Source organism: Haliotis asinina, chromosome 3, assembly GCF_037392515.1.
Source record: "Haliotis asinina isolate JCU_RB_2024 chromosome 3, JCU_Hal_asi_v2, whole genome shotgun sequence".
NCBI classification, from domain to species: domain Eukaryota; kingdom Metazoa; phylum Mollusca; class Gastropoda; order Lepetellida; family Haliotidae; genus Haliotis; species Haliotis asinina.
Window position 1 is genome coordinate 46,547,545 of NC_090282.1, and position 19,695 is coordinate 46,567,239.

General features: G+C 37.8%; 2 protein-coding genes across 2 annotated transcripts in view; one reads left to right on the forward strand and one right to left on the reverse strand.

The window, feature by feature from the left end:
* Positions 1–1,406, reverse strand: part of LOC137278130 (ADP-dependent glucokinase-like) — a 29,417-nt gene extending 28,011 nt beyond the window's left edge. The window contains exon 1 of the mRNA XM_067810280.1: positions 1,209–1,406. Within this exon, the coding sequence (XP_067666381.1) occupies positions 1,209–1,381 (173 nt within the window). The 5' untranslated portion in view covers positions 1,382–1,406. The remainder of the gene's footprint in view (positions 1–1,208) is intronic.
* Positions 1,407–1,620: 214 nt separating this feature from the next.
* On the forward strand, positions 1,621–17,981 carry LOC137278123 (metaxin-1-like). Its single transcript, XM_067810265.1, has 7 exons — positions 1,621–1,763; positions 5,194–5,263; positions 5,586–5,662; positions 8,873–8,965; positions 12,853–13,109; positions 13,618–13,775; positions 17,282–17,981. Exons 1-7 carry the CDS (start codon positions 1,680–1,682, stop codon positions 17,548–17,550), a joined length of 1,008 nt encoding a protein of 335 aa, XP_067666366.1. The 5' UTR covers positions 1,621–1,679; the 3' UTR covers positions 17,551–17,981.
* The last annotated feature ends 1,714 nt before the right edge of the window (positions 17,982–19,695 follow it).

The following is a 19,695-nucleotide window of genomic DNA, read 5'->3' on the forward strand; positions in this document are numbered from 1 at the left end:
ATTTGAAAACGTGGCTGTTACTTTGTTAATAATGATGCAAAATTAATCAAAATACATCTACACAAACAGGAGAATATGGCAATCTAAGAACTAAATTATGTATCGGATAGGGACATCCAAATCGCTATTACCTGCTTTTTTATGTAGTACACTGGCATCTTTTCTTACAAATTATGAAACTACCAAAAGGTATCCTCTCACATTTGGGGACCTGTATTGGAATAGTTTGGTTCACTGTGAACAAAACATAATGAAGATAAACTGTCCGCATCCACAGCAAATTCTCTCCATGTGATCCGAGTTACATTGACCTAAAGTAAAGCATAGTGGAGTTATGCCCCTTATCTTTATACATGCATGACCTCTCTGTCGACATTTGACATCATACTCATAGCAGAAAATCGATTTTTGACATTTATTGCAGGTCATTTTTGATTTTGTGAGTATGACGTTATGCGTTTGCACATCCATCTATTTCATATACACTTATGTCGTTCAGATATGAAGCTGTATTTTCTTGACTCACACTTTCCGTAATGATGCCAAATAAAAAAAATCGTAGCAGAGTGCTTTTATTGGTGCACGATAAAAAAACAGAGAAATTTACAGTTTTTTAATGCACACAAAAGTTTTGGAGAACCTTTAGCACTGTCTATTTCTCAAACCCCTGAGGTAGCCACAGTTACATTTATACCAACGGATAGGAAATTAAATATTCTACATTTCTGCGCAATTTCTGTGCCGTACGCAGATCTAGGACCACATGAGCGCAAATCTTGCACAACGTTCACTTTTCAAACAATACGAAAATGTGCGCCTGAAAAAACTTCGACATCCAGGGGGTTAAGGATTGTAAAGGTTGTTTGCCTCTTAAGAAGAGATCAGTGGAGCCTAAGACAATAAGTGATATTGCGGGGCAGCAGGGCACGCTATAGAGAAATAATTGACTGGTGCTGCGCTGTGGCCTGAATTTGTCTTAACTGTTGGACCCTCTCGGCTATGTTCATCCATATTTTCCTTCTCAGTGTACTTATCTGATAGAAGTGTATGGACATTTGAGACTAAGAGTGCGAACTTATGAATAATATGATTTACTGAAGATGACATAATCCACATGTCCGGGGACACAGAGTATTCTGTAGTCTACAGTTGACACTATTCACTTTTCTTTTCTCATGTTAACTGCAAAAGTTCTATATTTTACTCACCCAACTGCAACTCTTTCAAACTTTCTGATCGGTTCTTTAATTTGTTTTTCCCAAGCTTCAATCACACTCCTTTCGATGTCATTTAAAAACTCATCGGAATCCGAATTCCACACGGCAAATATGTATGCAATACAGATGGCGGAAACACCAGCTATTAATGTTTTAGGAATCATAATGCCACCATCCACAGAGATGATGTTAGCGTTCGGCGAGCCTGTCAGCGCCTGACAACACACACCTATGTGACCCGGAAGTGATACCGCTAAGCAAATAATTTGTATTTCCATACGACGTATTTAGCGCTCAGGACACGAATCATTCAGTTTTAATAGAATCGCGTGAATACGTGTTTTCATTTTTTCACGATGTCTCCACCATATTTTAATGTTACTAAGTATAATCTGACACCAACAAGAATTATTCCGCCCCTACCGGAAGTTATGTTACATCTTTCGGACCACATCTTTCAAAATGTCTGACGATGTTCTTGAACTTCAAGTGTGGAAGGGAGATTGGGGTCTCCCTTCCGTTGATCCAAACTGTCTTGCAGTGCTAGTACGTCATATTATCCCTTACTACATGTTGGACCATTTTTGTAAAATTCTCTAACTGTTTTATCAATGTCTTCACGTGACCGAGATCATTCAACTGAAGGTCTGAATCCACACTTGCTAAACTTGCTTAAAATGTGCCGAGACAGCTTGATTAATGTTTCTTGCACTCACTTGAAGCCAGTAACTTGGTATTGTCACTAGTCTAGGTCTGAATGAGGGCTAATGAATGAATTTAATGAAGTCAAAGAATATTTCTGCTTTAATTTCACTCTACACGGAAACCATAATATATGCAGTGACAAAGTTTGAGAATGAGAGGGAAGTGTGTTGTGTGATGTCAATAGCAAAAGTTGTGCAACAATAACAGAGCTTCAGATTAGATTTGGCCCATGTGGGTAATGTACCCACTATATGTTTACCCACTCGTGGTATTCAGTTCATTCTTCGCCTCCATTACCCCTGCCAGTTTCGGGCTCAACGGAGTGAAGGAACAAGAATAAGTAGAAATTATGAAGATATACCATATTGCCTAATTTTATCATGATTGTATTTGTCTTAAAGGGGCACTGATGCGGAGCGAATAATACTTCTCGCCAACTGTCTAATTACGAAACCAAACTGCAAATTGGTCAGCACCCACTCCCTCGACCATGATGGACAAAGGGACTGGCTCCAGTCCATATTAGCAGAATTTCTTCACCTAAACAGTCAGGAGGCCGGATGCCCATCACATGCCATTATCTAAAAATACCCATGGTATTCCTTGTCTGATCGTAACAAAATATCCCAGCAGTGTAGTTTTTTTTCGGATGCTTGGATGGTATAGTGACTGGTCCAATTTGATCCTATTTCTGTGTTTTTAACCTTGATATTTAATCATGTTATGTGAAAAATATGAGGTCTACAGGCACATAGCAAGCCATTTGTTTCAGTCTGAAAGATTGCAAAGCTTTATATATAGATAGTTTTGAGTGTTGGTTCAGCTGTGATAGCAAATATCATACGTAAATTTTGGTTGCTGTGGTAACTACCCTGGTTTATTATTTATGATGATAAAAGCACACAGTTGATTTATTTGAATTCGTAAACTAAAACGAATAATTTGGCTTTGGTAGAGAAATCTGAAAATCTTCTTACGTAAAAAAAACCCTTATTACACCTGTTGACTCAAGTACACAGCAAATGCCTGTATGTATTCTTTATGTAACGAAGTTCCGTTGGTATCCTCAGAAAAGTGTTAAGTGTTTTCAGGCTGCATGCGACACAGATATTACATATTCCTTGCTGTAACTTGCGTTTGATGGTGTAAACCTACACTTGTTATTTGTCATCATTCTTTTGATGGTCAGTTAATGAATTTATAACAGGTATAATTAGTAGTAACACCACTCAGGTTACTTAACAAAGGTTCCCATTTGGCATTTCACCTGTCTAAAGTAAATACTCAAAATTATAAATTAAGGTCTGTAATGGCAAATGTATTGTATGTTATGCAATATGTGCATGTAAGTGATGCAAGAGGGTTTATCAGCTGGGTTACAAAAACAAACATCGATCAAAGGATTAACCGATAACACACTGATTGATTAATTACTTTTATCTTCTACAGCGGATTTGTCAAAGGGCAGTGTGTGTAGATGTACTAATCTATGCTGACTACACCCTGTTGTAAAGTACGAGTGTGAAAACAACATCCTCCCTTCAAAGAATTAATTAGCCACCCTTGCGTTGATTGATTGCTCATTATTGGTTAACTAAATTACTTAGAATAGTGGACATCATACAATTAGTTGCCAGGTGTTCTGTCTTGGGTGACCAAGGAGAGGTTTTTCGGGTTTTCACCAATGTGAAAGACATGAAACAATGTGTTACTTTTTCACAAATTAGACTGTTGTAAGACACACGACACAGAGCAGGATTATTTACCAGCTGCAGATGAATGGAATATCGTTCTGTTATGTGGATATTGATGGATACATTCCTGAACAAGGTAGTAACCTGACATTGTTGCTATAAAATTAGTCTGTTTTACATTCATTATTTGCATTTTGTTTTAATTTATTTGTTGTAGCATTCAGCAGAATCTACTTGACAGAAAACACACACTAGATGGCGCATAGGGCGTGTGTGAAATAAGATCCACATTGGCAGTCTATACTATGTATAAATCTTGCTGTCATGTTAGAAATTTACTATAAGTAAAAGCAGACCGTATGTTGTTTTTATTAATTTTCAAAAGCATACAAATATGACAATAAACTAATTAGGGTTATGAGACAAAATACAGAGTCGTACATTGGCTTCGTTATTTTTCCGTCCTAATAGTTTTTTACCACTTCTACCAATGACAGATGATTAACCTTCAAAGTGTTTCATTTGTTTTCATAATACATTTGTAATGAAGTAAAACTGACTTCCTCTTAGTTGATCTGTCTATAATTAAACTCTCAATTTCACATACAGACTGCGCAGCAGAGGTCACGAACTAGTCAAGAATTCTGGAATATTATCTGGGTACTCGCGGGAGAAAAACAATGGCAAAACTTTACACCAGTCCATGGAAATTGCTCTGCATCAGTGCCCCTTTAAGTGTCGGCGTTACTCTTAGATCTTTTGTAACGTTTATTCTACAATAAACACACGTCTGGCGTAGTGGGCGTATGAAGCATGGGAGGTAACTCTTAAAGTATTCCATACGGAATAATAACTTGTTCCTTCACTGCTTTGAACCAGAAGCTGGCAGGGGTAATGGAGGCGAAGAACGGTCAGATGTACCACGAGTTGCGCTTCAGTTAGGCTGAACTTAGTGTAACAGATAGTTCACACTTTCACATATCAACTGCATAAATTGTGGAGATAAATGTGAAGAAATGTTGTTGTTTTCTTTTTTTTTTTATTTGAGACAGTACTATAGATGTTAGTGAAGGGATTTCCATTGTCAAAATGTACTTAAGATAAATTATTAAATAAAACTTTGCTTTCCAATAATGGAAAGTACTGCTGAAGGAGGTCACAGCCTCATTGTGAATTTCTGTGCCAATCAATTTTATCAATATTTTTGTGTGATACGGTGGCAACTGTGAATATCGCATGAAAAATAAGGTGTAATATATATATGTTGACATACCAGCATGCACATGAACTGATTTGTAGAGATCACAGTGCCCAATGCAGTTCCAGTAACACTATTTCTTGGTATACCCAAGAAGTAAGTGACCCTGAATATAATGTAAATAAATCAACCATTCACCCATGCATTAAAAAAATAAATAAAAAAACAGGTCAAACACAGAACATTCACAAGATAGAAGTAAAGAATAATTTCTTCAATTTATCACTTGCCGTATGCAGCAATGTGTGAATCCCTGAAACTGATTTCTTGTTGATCATGTCTAGCTTGTTTTGGTTACATTATGTTTTTCATTGTGCAGGCCTACTGTAGATTTTCTGGTGTTCCTGTGCGAGTGAGAAAGACAGGAAATACTTTCAGGTCCCCTTCAGGTATTTGCTACTATATGTTTTAACTGATCAAGTATGTCTCTGAGGCTACAAATTACAATGAGCCCACCAATATCTCATTTTAATAAATAATACCCTAGTTCAAGTAAAAACCATTTATGAATATTCATTTCTTCAAATTCCAGTGACACTAACATTAACAGTGCTGTGTGTACATGATCATACTATAATATGTTTTTGTAAGTCTGCATATTTGACACTTTATGTACCAAACTATCATAGTGATCTAATTATTTTATGTAGGAAGTATTGATCATTGCTAAGATTCACATGTGATACATAAAACCATGCATCCTTTCTGCAGGAGAGTTCCCCATGCTAAAGCATAAAGGTGTCACTGAGACAAAAGTTGCAGAAATACTCAGTTTTCTGCGTAAAAAGGTATGTAGGTAAATTTTTACTGTGACTGATATTCTTTTGAGAATATTGTTGAACTTATTTTTTCTTATCTTGACTCATGCTTATTTGCTTGTCTCCCACTTCCGTTCAAGAGTTAGTGGAACATCTGAAATCCTTGGAAGTTCCCTTGATGTATAATCACACTCACCCACAGGCAGCCTCACTTTCCTGTATGTTTTTGGTGCCAATATTGGTCATATGATCAGCCATATTTGCCACTCTCTCCTCCTTTGCCCAACAGGAAGGTTGTGTAGGAGACTTGGGGTCCCTATACAGCACTTTTTCTCCTGTTCTTTTGGATTATTATCTGAAATTTGCTGTACATGGTTTTCATTCTGTATATTTAATTGTATGTGTAAAAAATGTACGATGCAGTAGTTCTCAAGGAGGAGATTCTACTATTTATTAACATCACAGAAGGAAGGATTCTCCCTGCATCTCCTTGTCATCGTTGACAGCATTATGCATCATGTTCACCCTTAGTTTGAGAAGAACGTACACCTGCACGCAGGTACCCATCACAGCAGGAGGAATTCTCAAAGATGGATCAATCTTCACGCAGATGTAGGAGGTCCTGACCAACTGAGCGCATTAGCGCATGCGTTTAAGGAATTACTTTCTGAAGATTCACTCCTGGAGGATATATAATCACAAGGAGAGATTCAGACATGGAGGTTGCATGATTATACATCACTGCAGGGATATTCGTTGTCACAGCTCCTAGGTAGATTCTCGAATGAAGACGTGGAAGTTATTTTCTCCTATGTTGAAGTAACTTTTTGGATAGCTACTAGATTGGATTTAGATTCTTCGTCAAAGGAATCTTAACAAAGCTTTCACTTATAGATGGTTATTGAGGAATTTGACATATTCACAGTACATCCCATCGATCCTATCTCCAAAGTACCAAACAGTCTCAGCGCAGCCTCCAACAAGCTACGAAGTATCAAAACCAACATGTACCTCCCTTTAACCCAAAAATGTTTCCTTTACACCACATGGAACCCATCACATAGGTTCCAAGGAGTGATGAAGACTATAAACTTGTCAATGACACTCTTATTAAATCTTTATAGTGGATGACAAGAAGTTAGCCTAACTAGACACCACTACTCGTTGTACCTTTTATGGTCTGGGTAGATCTAGAGCTATTAATGAAGCATTGATATCTAGATTAAAGAATTCAAGTTCACAAGAGGACCGGATGATTTTGTCAGCCCTTCTGACACAGAAAAAGAATCAGCAATTTATATTGGAGCACCTTGCATCTACATCAGCAGGATTATCTCTGTTGAGAAGACATGGACCTTTATCATCTTGCAACTGGAGTGACAGATTCACCAAGCATTTACTTTGATCCTCTTAGTCTGCACCTTCCATCTTTAGTGAGGAATTGAGGAAGTTGGTAGATCAGTCATGCAGGAGTCCAGTGAAGTTATGATGATTACGTCTGTTGATACTTTGGCTGCTGTCATTCGCCAGCATCATTACTCCAACAAGTCAAAGTTAAGAGGAGTTCAAAAGGCAAGAGACAGAAAGCTTTCCAGCAATGGAGGAGGTCATAGCTCCTTTCGTCATTCGTCAGGGAACAACAGGACTACCTGGTGTAGAGACTCGGACCCTACAGGTGGTAGACAGTCAAGTCGCTGAAAATAAGGTTCTGAATGGCTGAAGCAATCCACCTCTAGTTGTTCCCGTAGCTCACCCTTATCAGGTGCTTATCATTTGACTTGTTGATACCTAACAAGGTTGTTGGTTGAGAGTCCATGACTAGCATAAGTGATCGTATTTGGATAATTTGTGGTACATTTGTTGTAACTTGGCAGAACGCATCTAGTAAAAAGGTACGATATACATATACACCTAGTTAGCAACGCTAGTTATATGACCACACATAATAATTTGACGGTGTGGATACACCTGAGACGAAGAAACAGGAGAATTACAGTGCCCTTTTAGTTCCTTGGGGGTATATTCAGGACTTTTGAAGTAAAAAGAAAAAGTATGTAATTTTCGGAATAAAACTATAGGCCTTCAGCAACCCATGTTTGTCATAAAAGGCGACTATGCTTGTCACAAGAGGTGACTAACGGGATCGGGTGGTCAGGCTCGTTGACTTGGTTGACACGTCATCAGCTCCCAATTGCACAGATCGATGCTCATGTTGTTGATCACTGCATTGTCTGGTCCAGACTCAATTATTTACAGACCACCGACATATAGCTGGAATATTGCTGAGTGTGGAGTAAAACTAAACTCACTCTTTCACTGAATAAAATTAATATATTATGCTTATCCTGACTCATGAGGTAAACCCTTTCAAACTCCCCATCATGGGATCTGGATTTTCCTGTATATCCTTGTGTTTGGGCTACGATGTTTCAGAGAGAGAGAGACAAATATGGCCAGTCGTGTGACCAATACTGGTACCCAAACATATAGGAAAGGGAAGCTACCTGTGGGTGAGTGTGATTATATGTCCTCTTTTGAAGAAAAGGAACTTCAGGTGATTTCAAGTGTTCCATTAACTTTCAGATAGAAGAGAGAGACAAGCAATTAAGCAAGGGTCAGGATAAGTATAAGATATCAAGTTTATTCAGAAAATTACATTAATAGAGCGTATTAGATTTTATTTGAATATGAGTGCATACAGAAAGGAATTATTGCATACAGATTCTGAGCAGACCAAATAAACGGTGTGATCAATGTAGTATGTAAATAAGATCTTTCTTTTCCACCGATTTCATGCTGTGATATTGCTGGAATAGTGGAAATGTGATTGACTTGCACAAGGTGGATGATATGATTCAGGTTCTCGCTTTTTACTCCCACATACTGCAATGTAATATTTTTACGGCAATATTACACTGATGTAATCCCGCTAGAAGTATGACGTCATAAGGGTTCACAGTTATGATGTCACAATGCCAATGCCGCTTTCGCAGTAGTACTAGACCTTGTTTGACTCATGGAAAGCTGAGAGTCATCATATTGAGAGCTGAGAGCCGCAGTTTCCATCAGTTTATGTTGGAGAGTAATAAACAGAATACTTAACTTGCTTCCATGCCATAACATTTTCACTAAACTCATGAAAGATATAGTATCAAACTTGCTTTCACTCATTTCGTACCAATCATTATATCGTGTAATGAAAATGGTTGTTTAGTATACTTTCTGTATACTCTTTTTCAGAACTGGGGTTCAGATTTTGAACTGTCCAACAAACAGAGTGCTGATGTGATAGCTTTCTCCTCACTGCTGGAAGAAAAACTATTGCCAGCTGTTGTAAGTCAGTTACATTACTTTACAAGTCATTATCTTACAACACACATAAATATTGCTTTCTGATTGGATAAGTGCACATCAGTTGTTTTCAATGTACCCTGCTGCCACTGGCAACTCATTTGGTACTGTGTGGTAGTACTTCTGTATCTCAAATAGAATCATGCATGGTGCACAGAAATTACCGATGATTTACAAATGCAAATCAATGGAAGGGAGATAACTAAATTTGTTCTTTTTGTCTTGGAAAGAGCTAGCAACAGCTGTGAAAAGATACTAACTTGATTGACTTTCAGTTTAAATTTATTAATAAGAATATATACACAAAAAAAGAATTACTGAAAATGAAATTAGTTGATGATGAACTTTGCTCTTTTTGTAACTTAGTGTCTGAAAATTTGATACATATTTATTGGGAATGGGAATGTGTGAAAACATTCTGGTTGAAACTGAAAGAATATATTGACAATAACATAAAACAACAGAAACATTTACCTGATAAAAAAAAAAAGCTGTGAAAAGATTTGCCTTCTAATAAATAAATTTTGACAAAACATTCATATGTAATCCCTGTGAATATTAAAGAGAGGGAATTACACCATGGTGATTTTACTGAGAAAATACCTGCAGGGAAAAACAGCAAGATGCAAGATTCAGATCTCTTGATTCACACAGGTTGGCTGAAGTGTACAATCCAATACCAATACCCATGCTTCCAAACAGTTCAAAACTGTTGAGGCATTTGGTAAGATAAATATGTTGTTCACTAGCCCTTCGGAGCCCATGGGTTGATGTATTATCGATGTTTGTTTTTGTTCCCCTTGCTCTTCAGGCTCAGGGAACATGCAGTCTAAGTAAACTTAGTCTCAGTGTATTTTGTTACATTCCACCACTGAGTCTAACAAAACCTAGTAGAAGGTCACGTCAGGTAGCCTTTGAGCAACCAGTGACCGTCCAATCAAACATGAGATGGTTAAATAGATTTAACCAATCAGACAACAGCTACTATTTAGAAATCGGGGGACTTTCACAATATTCAGGTCACTGACACAGATCTCTCCACAAACAAAAATCTGCATGTAAATACAGTTACTTGATCTGCAGTATATACGCTTTGGGGTTTCTGTTGACATGGTTACCATTAGCTAATATTTCCACAAGATGACATCCTTGAATATTGCCAAAAACACTATTTTCAGCGACCTTTTACTCACCGTTGTCATGGTTGTACGTACACCCTGGGTATCACCCGGAAGGGAGCGTACGCTAAATGGCATTCAGAATCGTTCGGATACGAACTTTTTCGAGATAAAAGGTTCAAAAGTTATGTGCGAATGTCCACTTTCATGATTTGGTAAGCTGTGTTCTGATTGGTCAATCTCAAAACCTGACGCGACCTCCCATAAGGTTTTGTTAGACTCAGTGGTGGAGTGTAACGAAAAATACTGAGGATAAGTTTACTGAGACTGAGAGAACATGTGCACAAGTGAGATGTATTGTACAATACAAGCAAGGTTATGTCGTAAAGCAATCCACCCCACTGCCAATAGCAACTCATTCAGAACTTCATGATAGTTACGTTTTCATCTCGATTAATATTACATGACGCATGATGCATGGAAATTACCAATGTTTCGCAAATGGAAATCAATGCAAGGAGGATAACTCAACTCTGTGTTGTCTGCAAAATTTAGCAATGGCTATGAACACATTTGACTCTATTTCCAATAAATAAATTTCGACAAAACATTCAAATGTAGTCCCTGTGAAGGTTAAGAATGGGAATTACATTCCGGCGACTTTACTAAGACAATACCTACAGGGAAAAACAGCAACATGCAAGATTTGAATCGTTTGATTCACACAGTTTGACTGAAGTGTACGATCCACTACCCATGCTTCAAACATTTCAAAATTAACATTGACGTTTTGAGTAAGATAATTACATTGTTCACTGGTGCCTCAGGGACCATGGGTTGTGGTATGCTCGGTGTTTGTCTGTGTTCCCTGAGCCCTTCCATGGTCGAGGGTACCTCAACCTGTGATCGATGAACAACTTATAGTGTACAGAGACTGCCGGGATCTCATCCCCCCACTCCACCACCCCAGTCATGATCATTGTGAGCAGCTGATATTTTTTATGAAGCTTAGACCTTTTTATTGACCTTTTTGTGCCAGTTTTTCATTCATAGGATAGTGATAAATATTGGGAATTCCTTTGTCTGTAATATCATCCTTTCATTGTAGGGATGGCAAAATTACTGAAACAACATGCTTTTCAAATCTTGCTATTTTGGACGCATTACGAAATCACCATTCACAGCAGTATCCGTGAAGATGCAGGGTAGAACAATTCTTCAGCTTACTTGGTTGACTCATGTCATCAGTTCCCAGTTGTGCAGATCGATGTTCATGTTGTTGATCACTGGATTGTCTGACATTATTTACAGACCACCACCATATAGCTGGAGTATGGCTGAGTGTAGCATAAAACTAAGCTCACTCACCCATTCACAGTATTATTTTGTGTATTTTTTAAAATCTAAATATGAAATAATTGCCTAGAGAATCAGAGTTTAAAAGAAGGTAATGAATAGTTAGAAACCGTATCAATGACCCTAAAATCACAAAACATGTTATGGGAAATAAGAAAACATGAAAAGATAAAGTGATCTTTCTGCCATATTGCAGCATGTCTATAAACCTATGCTATACAAACATTTTACAATGAAATGACAAATGGTCTTTGTCACCGATACAAAATGTCAGTCAAAATTCCAAACTAAACATTTATATTTACAAATTTATGTTTCATAGTTGTGACAAATGTCACGCTCTGTGGGGTAGGCTTCTGTTTCACTGATACATATATTGGTAACAAGGTAAATGTCATGTGTTAATGCCATATGTTATCAATATTTTTCATGCTGTTGACAGTTTTGTTGTCCCCAGCATGGAATGTATTCAGACATGTACCCAGCAGCATCTGCATGTACATCCCAAGTTGAGACAATATCTCATGAAATGTTGTACTCAGTATCTTCACACGTGGTGACAGCCTTCATTGATGTTTTATGCAGACACCAGTCAATTTTGGTGAAATTGATTTTATTTTCAAGGTCATTATGACAATCTTACCACTTTTCAAACTCTTGTTAAATGATATTTCATGCACTGTTTTACGCCAGTCTGAGTAAACCTAGTCTCAGTATTACTCATTACTCTCCTACACCGAGTCTAACAAACCCTAATAGGAGGCCGTATCAGGTAACCTTTGGGCGACCTATGACTGTCCAATCAAATGTGAGATAGACAAACCGATTGAACCAGTCACACTACAGCTACTGTTTAGGATTCGGTGGGACTTACAAATTCCCTGGTCACTGAAACTGATTTCTCAACAAATGAAAATCTGCATGACACACTGATATTTAACCTCCAGTATGTACACGATGGAGTGGCTGTTGACCTGGTTACCATTAGCTAATATTTCCACAACCGGACATTCTTGAATATTGCCGAAACACTATTTTCATAGAATGTTTTATTCCCTGTTGTGGCATGCTCAATGTGCATCGCCCAGAAGTGATCAAGTGGAAAATAGCATTCGGAATCATTCAGGTACAAAGCTTATTGAGGTAAAAGTTAAAAAAGTATCAACTTTTGTTGTTAAGCAAGCTGCATTCTGATTGGTCTATCTTAAAGGTTACCTGACGTGACCTCCTGATAGGGTTTGTTCGACTCAGTGTAGGAGAGTAGCTAATAATAATGAGACTAAGTTTTCATAGACTGTGTTGTTGCCAATATCTTCAAATATGATGACGGCCCACATTGGGGGATTACACAGACACAAGTCAATTTTGGTGACCTTGACCTTGTTCTGCTTGCAGTTGCATCTGTGGTGGATAGATGGAAAGACATTCACAGATTTTACACGACCATGGTATGCTAGAATCATCCCATTCCCCCTGAATTTCTATGTGCCAGGTCGGAAACAGAAGGATGCCAACCTTCGTGTCTTCCTTTCTAAAGGAGGGGAGAATCTCACTGACAGTGAAGTAGAAGGGAAGATTTACAGAGATGCCAAAGAGTGTCTTAATCACTTATCATACAAGCTTGGTAATCAGGAGTTTTTCTTTGGGAAGACGTGAGTTCAATTATGAAATGTTAATTCTGTGTTACGTGACTGCCTGTATTTATTGTCAATGATGTGCTTTTGCTTGATGGTACATTGAAGTACATGTAAATTAAAAAGTAACATATGTCATATTTGTGATTTCACTTTCACAGTAAAGTACAAATTCTAGTACTTGGAGGCTGACTTTGTGTGCCGCTGATTAGGTTCCTGACTCTGAGGATGCGGGTTCAAATCCCGGATGGGACTCAACTGAAAAAAGTACTAGAATTTGTACTTTACTTTACTTAATGGCATTGTGTTAACATAAATTAAATAGTATTTAAGATCTCTTGAAACAAATATTGATGCTATGGCAAACTGATCCCATTATTGTCCCTTTTGTGAGTGTGACCTGTGTCTGTTGTGTCTGCCTTTACCACCTGTCTTGCTTTCCCTCTCCCTATGATCTTGACCTGATGTATCTGTACGACTTGTCATGTTTTCCTATCCTGCCTGATGTGTTTGTTTGTTCACACAGACCCTCATCACTGGATGCGTTAGTGTTTGGCTATCTGGCCCCAATACTGAAGGCACCTCTACCAAACAACCAAATACAGAACCACTTAAAGGGCTGTGACAATCTGTGCAGTCACGTCAACAAAATACTGCAGAGATATTTCCCTCCAGATCCAGAAGGTATTTATTTTGTTGTAAAGCCTTAGTAGGTGAATGTATAGTTGTTATTATGTTTATCAAACAGTAACAATACACAGATTTTAACTCAGTCTCTCATTGCTCCATGTCTAATTGCTCAGTTAAGTATTGTTGATCTCCACATTGATATATCTAGAATTCAGTGTTCTGTGCTCTCTGCAGGCAGTACATAAATACAGTGAAGACTTTTATGGATAGACAACTTCTTTCTTGGCATGGATGCGACGTTTCGGTATCGAGTCTAACACTGTTATCAAGCAAAAGATGTAAATCATATGCACAAGGAGAAATACATACATAGCAGGGAGTTTATACAATAGAGGATGTTGATGTACAGGATGTTGACATGAGGCTTGTTGTGATAAATCATGATGAAATCCAGGTTTGATTACAGTCTGTTTGAGTGAGAAACGAACCGATGAATTGCAAATTTTATCTTTGTACAAAATTGCCACATAAAATAAAAGTTTTTTCAAGAAACCATCATCATTGAAAATGCAAAAGTTGTTGGTGGAGAAAGACAATGTTCAAATATTAGAAAGCTATTGGGTATTAGTATCTGATGTGTACTATTCATATTTATGTGGCAATTTTGTACAAAGATAAAATGTGCAATTCATCAGTTCGTTTCTGACTCAAAAGGACTGTAGTTGATCCTAAGCTGTAGAGTTGTAATAACCTTGATCTCTGTTAGTAGTATAGGGAATAGTGATTCTAAAACACTTTACATATAGGGTGTGCTAAAGCTAAGCAAAGCTAAGCAAAGCTAAGCAATTTGCTTAGCTTTGCTTAGCTTTGCTTAGCTTTAGCACACCCTATATGTAAAGTGTTTTAGAATCACTATTCCCTATACTACTTAAGCAATTTGCTTAGCTTTGCTTAGCTTTGCTTAGCTTTAGCACACCCTATATGTAAAGTGTTTTAGAATCACTATTCCCTATACTACTCTGTTAACATTGCATACATTCCAAGAAAGAAGTTGTCTATCCATAAAAGTCTTCATCCTCATCATACCAACTTCTAAAATGACACTTAAAGAAAGTAAGTTTATGTTTTTGATAGAATGATCTTTGTATTTTCTGTTGTAGCTTTTGTTTTAATAAGTCACCATGTTGAGATGTATTGTAACAGTATATTCAATGCAGTATCCCATGAGTAAGCATCAGCCTCTGCTATGTTGGTCCTGTTACCAGGTACAGATAGGCAAGCTGTCTCTACTGAACCGTATGCTAGAACAGTATTGTGTCACTAGTTCTGGTTCAGTTGGGGTATTTCAACTGTCACATAGTGAGAACATAAGGCTTAACTTAACATCTACCTTTGATAGACAGAAACAATTTTGTCTTAAGAGTATTATGTTAATTATGGAGCATGCGGCCAATGATTGAACACCACGTTGACAAAAACATGAGCACTGTTTGAACATGACCAGTTGTATCATTCAAGTACTTGTTATGAGTGGTAGATCCGTGACACTACCAATAGAGGGAAGATGACTCCTGGAAGTATCACCTATCTCCCACAGCCTTTGTCCATGGTCAGCTGCATCATACTCAGACAGCAATGTCAAAGGACTGGATCATGATAATGCTATGTGGTTTTAGTCATTTGGGAGCACAGTTGCAAGTTCCATATTACAAAGATATGGTGCCTTAAAGGACATTTTAAGAAATCTTAAACTTAAACTTTCATCACCCAGAGTCCATGTTGTCTATTACTACAGTGGAAGTTGTCTAAACAGGCACTCATTGTGACTGAAGAAACAAACCGGTGTAGACAATGTGCTGGATTTTAACGCTGTCGATAAATGATTTTAAGCCGGTGTTGACAACTTGCTGGATTTGACAGATGCCGGTTTTGACAGTTTCCACTGCATGTACATTTTCCATAGCATTCCTAATGATGATATGTCATCAACGATCTTTGATAATGATCATTGGTGATTTGATCAAAACAACAACAAAAATTCCAGTGATGACAATAATACATTTTTTTCAAATTCTCCCAGTTAGAAAAATCGAGATTTAAATTAAAAATTAAAACTCTGCAATTGGTGATTAAGTGATGTGTCTAAAATGGTGATATATGCAATGTATGTAGCCTTAATCAAATTTGAGCAGATAACTTCATAGTAAAGTGAATACTCCACAGAGTCTAAAAACCATGAAGTGTACTTATCTTTGTGATGTATCTGGATATTGTTTCGATAGTATTAAAGCGAGGGCTGAAGAGAACTGACATGTTCTGGTGTTAGGATTGACCACCAGACTGCCACAGACAAATAGACATCCTGTTCTCACTGATACAGTTCTGTTGCCATGAGTGTTACTGGCTGATGGTATACATCTCAAGCAACAATGGTGGAACCAAGCAATGTTACGTATTCCAACCTTAAGTAATATACAATCTCATCTTGTCATTAACACATGGTGCTAAGTAGGCATAACATGTATTTTACTCAGAAAATGTGTAACATACATGTATATGTCAGGATTTTGACTGCCACAATACTTTGTTGTGTCGTGCAAGCACGTGTATGAAAGCCAGTTTTTCCACCTCTGCAGTTTGGGCCAATGGCTCATAAATTTTCATGAGTTATCTCCCTTCAGCTCCAGCCCTGAAAGTAGGCTTGATGTAAGTGGACCCAGTGGCTGTATTTTGTGTCATATTTATCATACCTTTCCCACTGACTAATCTGATTACACATTTCATACTAGATGGTGTTATGTTCAGCATGCTCAGTATCCACATGGGAGAAAGTATTGCACAATTAGTGAGCAAGCAATGTCATTGAAAGGTGTTTGTTAATGGGTCTGTCAGCAATGTCATTGAAAGGTGTTTGTTAACGGGTCTGTCAACAATGTCATTGAAAGGTGTTTGTTAACGGGTCTGTCAGTAGTGTCATTGAAAGGTGTTTGTTAACGGGTCTGTCAGCAATGTCATTGAAAGGTGTTTGTTAATGGGTCTGTCAGCAATGTCATTGAAAGGTGTTTGTTAATGGGTCTGTCAGCAATGTCATTGAAAGGTGTTTGTTAACGGGTCTGTCAGCAGTGTCATTGAAAGGTGTTTGTTAATGGGTCTGTCAGCAATGTCATTGAAAGGTGTTTGTTAACGGGTCTGTCAGCAATGTCATTGAAAGATGTCAGTTATTGGGTGTATAGCAGCAATGGCAGTGGTAAAATGCTATCAAAGAATCTCAGCACACATTGTCTAATATCCTAGATCATCCTGGGTAGTATAGCTGTTTTATTATGACAAATACCCTCAACCATTGTCCACCATACATTTGTCAGCATCTGTCTTGACTGTTTTTAGCATCAGGACAAAAATCGGGTTCAGTGTGAAGCTTTGCTTCATTGTGTTTACAGAATTTAGATAGAAGCATAGGATAATAATGGATAATCATGGGTGATTGTCAAGTAGCTTGTTACATTGTAGCATATACAAGGCACTGAAGTATGAGTAACTTAATATTTGCTGTTATCTAGAGCAAGAAGCAAAGAGAAAGAAAGAAGCAGAAGAGAAACGTCGGAACACAAGCACTGATGCTGCAGAGTTCCCCAACAAGAAGAGGAATATGGTTCTAGCAGCCATCTTTGCACTCACCACAATGGTGGGATATGCGTTCATGAGTGGACTCATACGACTGGACTTTGCAGAAGAAAAGGCAGACACTCAACAAAGTCAGACCAAACCCCCAGACTTCCAGGCGTTTGACCAGATGTTTGAAGATGAAGGTGACAATGAGGAGGAGTAGTCACTTTAAGTAGCAAACAATCAGTGTGTCCAGGTATGGAGCCATGACAACAGATGGCGAGAGGATGACCATCAGCAAGCATTTAGATGACAGCATGAACAATGTCCTACAAAATCCTAGCTGTCATGTAAGGGTCTGACATGTAGGTCACAATATCCGTAGTCAGTCACACAGTCTGGTCATGGTAGCATGCTGTCTTGCAGTAAGAAGAAGATCTCATAAGGAACTATAGTGTCTGAGTTGCAACATATGAGTTGTGTATATTTGACTGAAGAGAAGTATGGTACATATACTGTTTATAGTGTGTGCTTCACTGTGGAAGCTGGGCATGTAGATGAGTGGAAATGTGTGAGTGAGATATCCCCAAGATCTGCATGTTGTGTACACTTTGCAAATATGTTTCAAATATTGCATAAATATTTCCACTGGAACTGTATTTTTGTTCTTCCTTCTACATACCCTTGAATTTGCTGCAACTAAGCAAGTGGTCCATTCTCAAGGTGTATTGCAACATGACATGAGTCTTACTTTTTATTGGCTTGTTGGCAGTATCATATCCGTTTAAGACCACTTGATCATCAGAGTAGGAGAGGACAGTCAAACTGTTTTCAGATCTGAAACTTCGTAAGTAATCCTATGAACAGTTTGAAGTTTAAAGGTGTCCAATCACTGATTCACACCTATAAATCACTGTACTTAAATAAATGCATGTTTATCTCCTAAATATTCAATGCAATGGAGGGCTTCATTACTTCTGCCTGGTCACAAGAGATTCTAAAAGGGAATTTAGCAATTTCATTAAAGCAGAGGTACCTGAGTACACTTTCCATCACTGACATGTACTGTCCTTTGTGACTCCTTGTGAATAGCACCAGTGGCGCTATCTTTTGTTAGCTCATGTCTTTCCAACTGCCTAATTCCACATTGCATACCAGGGCCTAGATTTTCAAAGCTTTCTTAGCACTAAGATAGTCGTAAGTTCATGTTAATGTATGGCACTTACGGCAGTCTTAGCGCTAAGAGAGATGGTTATGTTCTTCAAGATGAGATGGTTATGTTCTTCCAAATGAGTGACCTCCCTTGCTGATGGTTTATTCAGTGTGCCCAGTATCCACATGGGGTAAGGTATTGCACAATTAAGGGGGCAAAAGCAGTGCCACTGAGAGGTGTTGGTTAATTAAATTGGGTTCTGAAAGTATGAAAAGATTTTGAAGATATCTGTCAAACAATGTACGCATGCACTTCAAATCCTGAAATCGAAACCGAAATCACCATGTTGATAAAGGACAATATTTCACTGGACAGCACATCGACACATTATCCATCCAAATATATTCAGCAATGGTGAAATGTGGACTTCGGTCAATTATCTCGTTTGTGCCAGGGTAACTCCACATTAGTGAAATTGAGCTAACTTTGTCCAGTCAAAATGAAAAATGCACAGGAACTTTCTAAAGCAATTCAGCCTCAGTTTGCAGAACACAAATGTACACTTACTACTAAACCTTTAGCGTGTAGATGGTGGTTCTCTTAGAAACAAGGGCATGTTTTTCATAGTCACAACTTTGCAGTGACTAACTTAACTAAAGACAAGAGTTTTTATGGATACCTTCTTTACTGTGACGAGTCACGTTTCGAAGTGTGTTCTTACTTCTTCATCAGATGAAGCAAGAATATATCAGATGACGAAGTGAGAATATATCAGATGACGAAGTGAGAATATATCAGATGACGAAGTGAGAATATATCAGATGAAAAAGTAAGAATATACTTCGAAACGTCGTTTTTTATGGATGACAACTTCTTTATAGTGAAGAGTCACGGCGTTTCGAAGTGTGTTCTTACTTCTTCATCAGGTGAAGCAAGAATATATCAGATGACGAAGTGAGAATATATCAGATGACGAAGTGAGAATATATCAGATGACGAAGTGAGAATATATCAGATGAAGAAGTAAGAATATACTTCGAAACGTCGTTTTTTATGGATGACAACTTCTTTATAGTGAAGAGTCACGACGTTTCGAAGTGTGTTCTTACTTCTTCATCAGATGAAGCAAGAATATATCAGATGACGAAGTGAGAATATATCAGATGACGAAGTGAGAATATATCAGATGACGAAGTGAGAATATATCAGATGAAG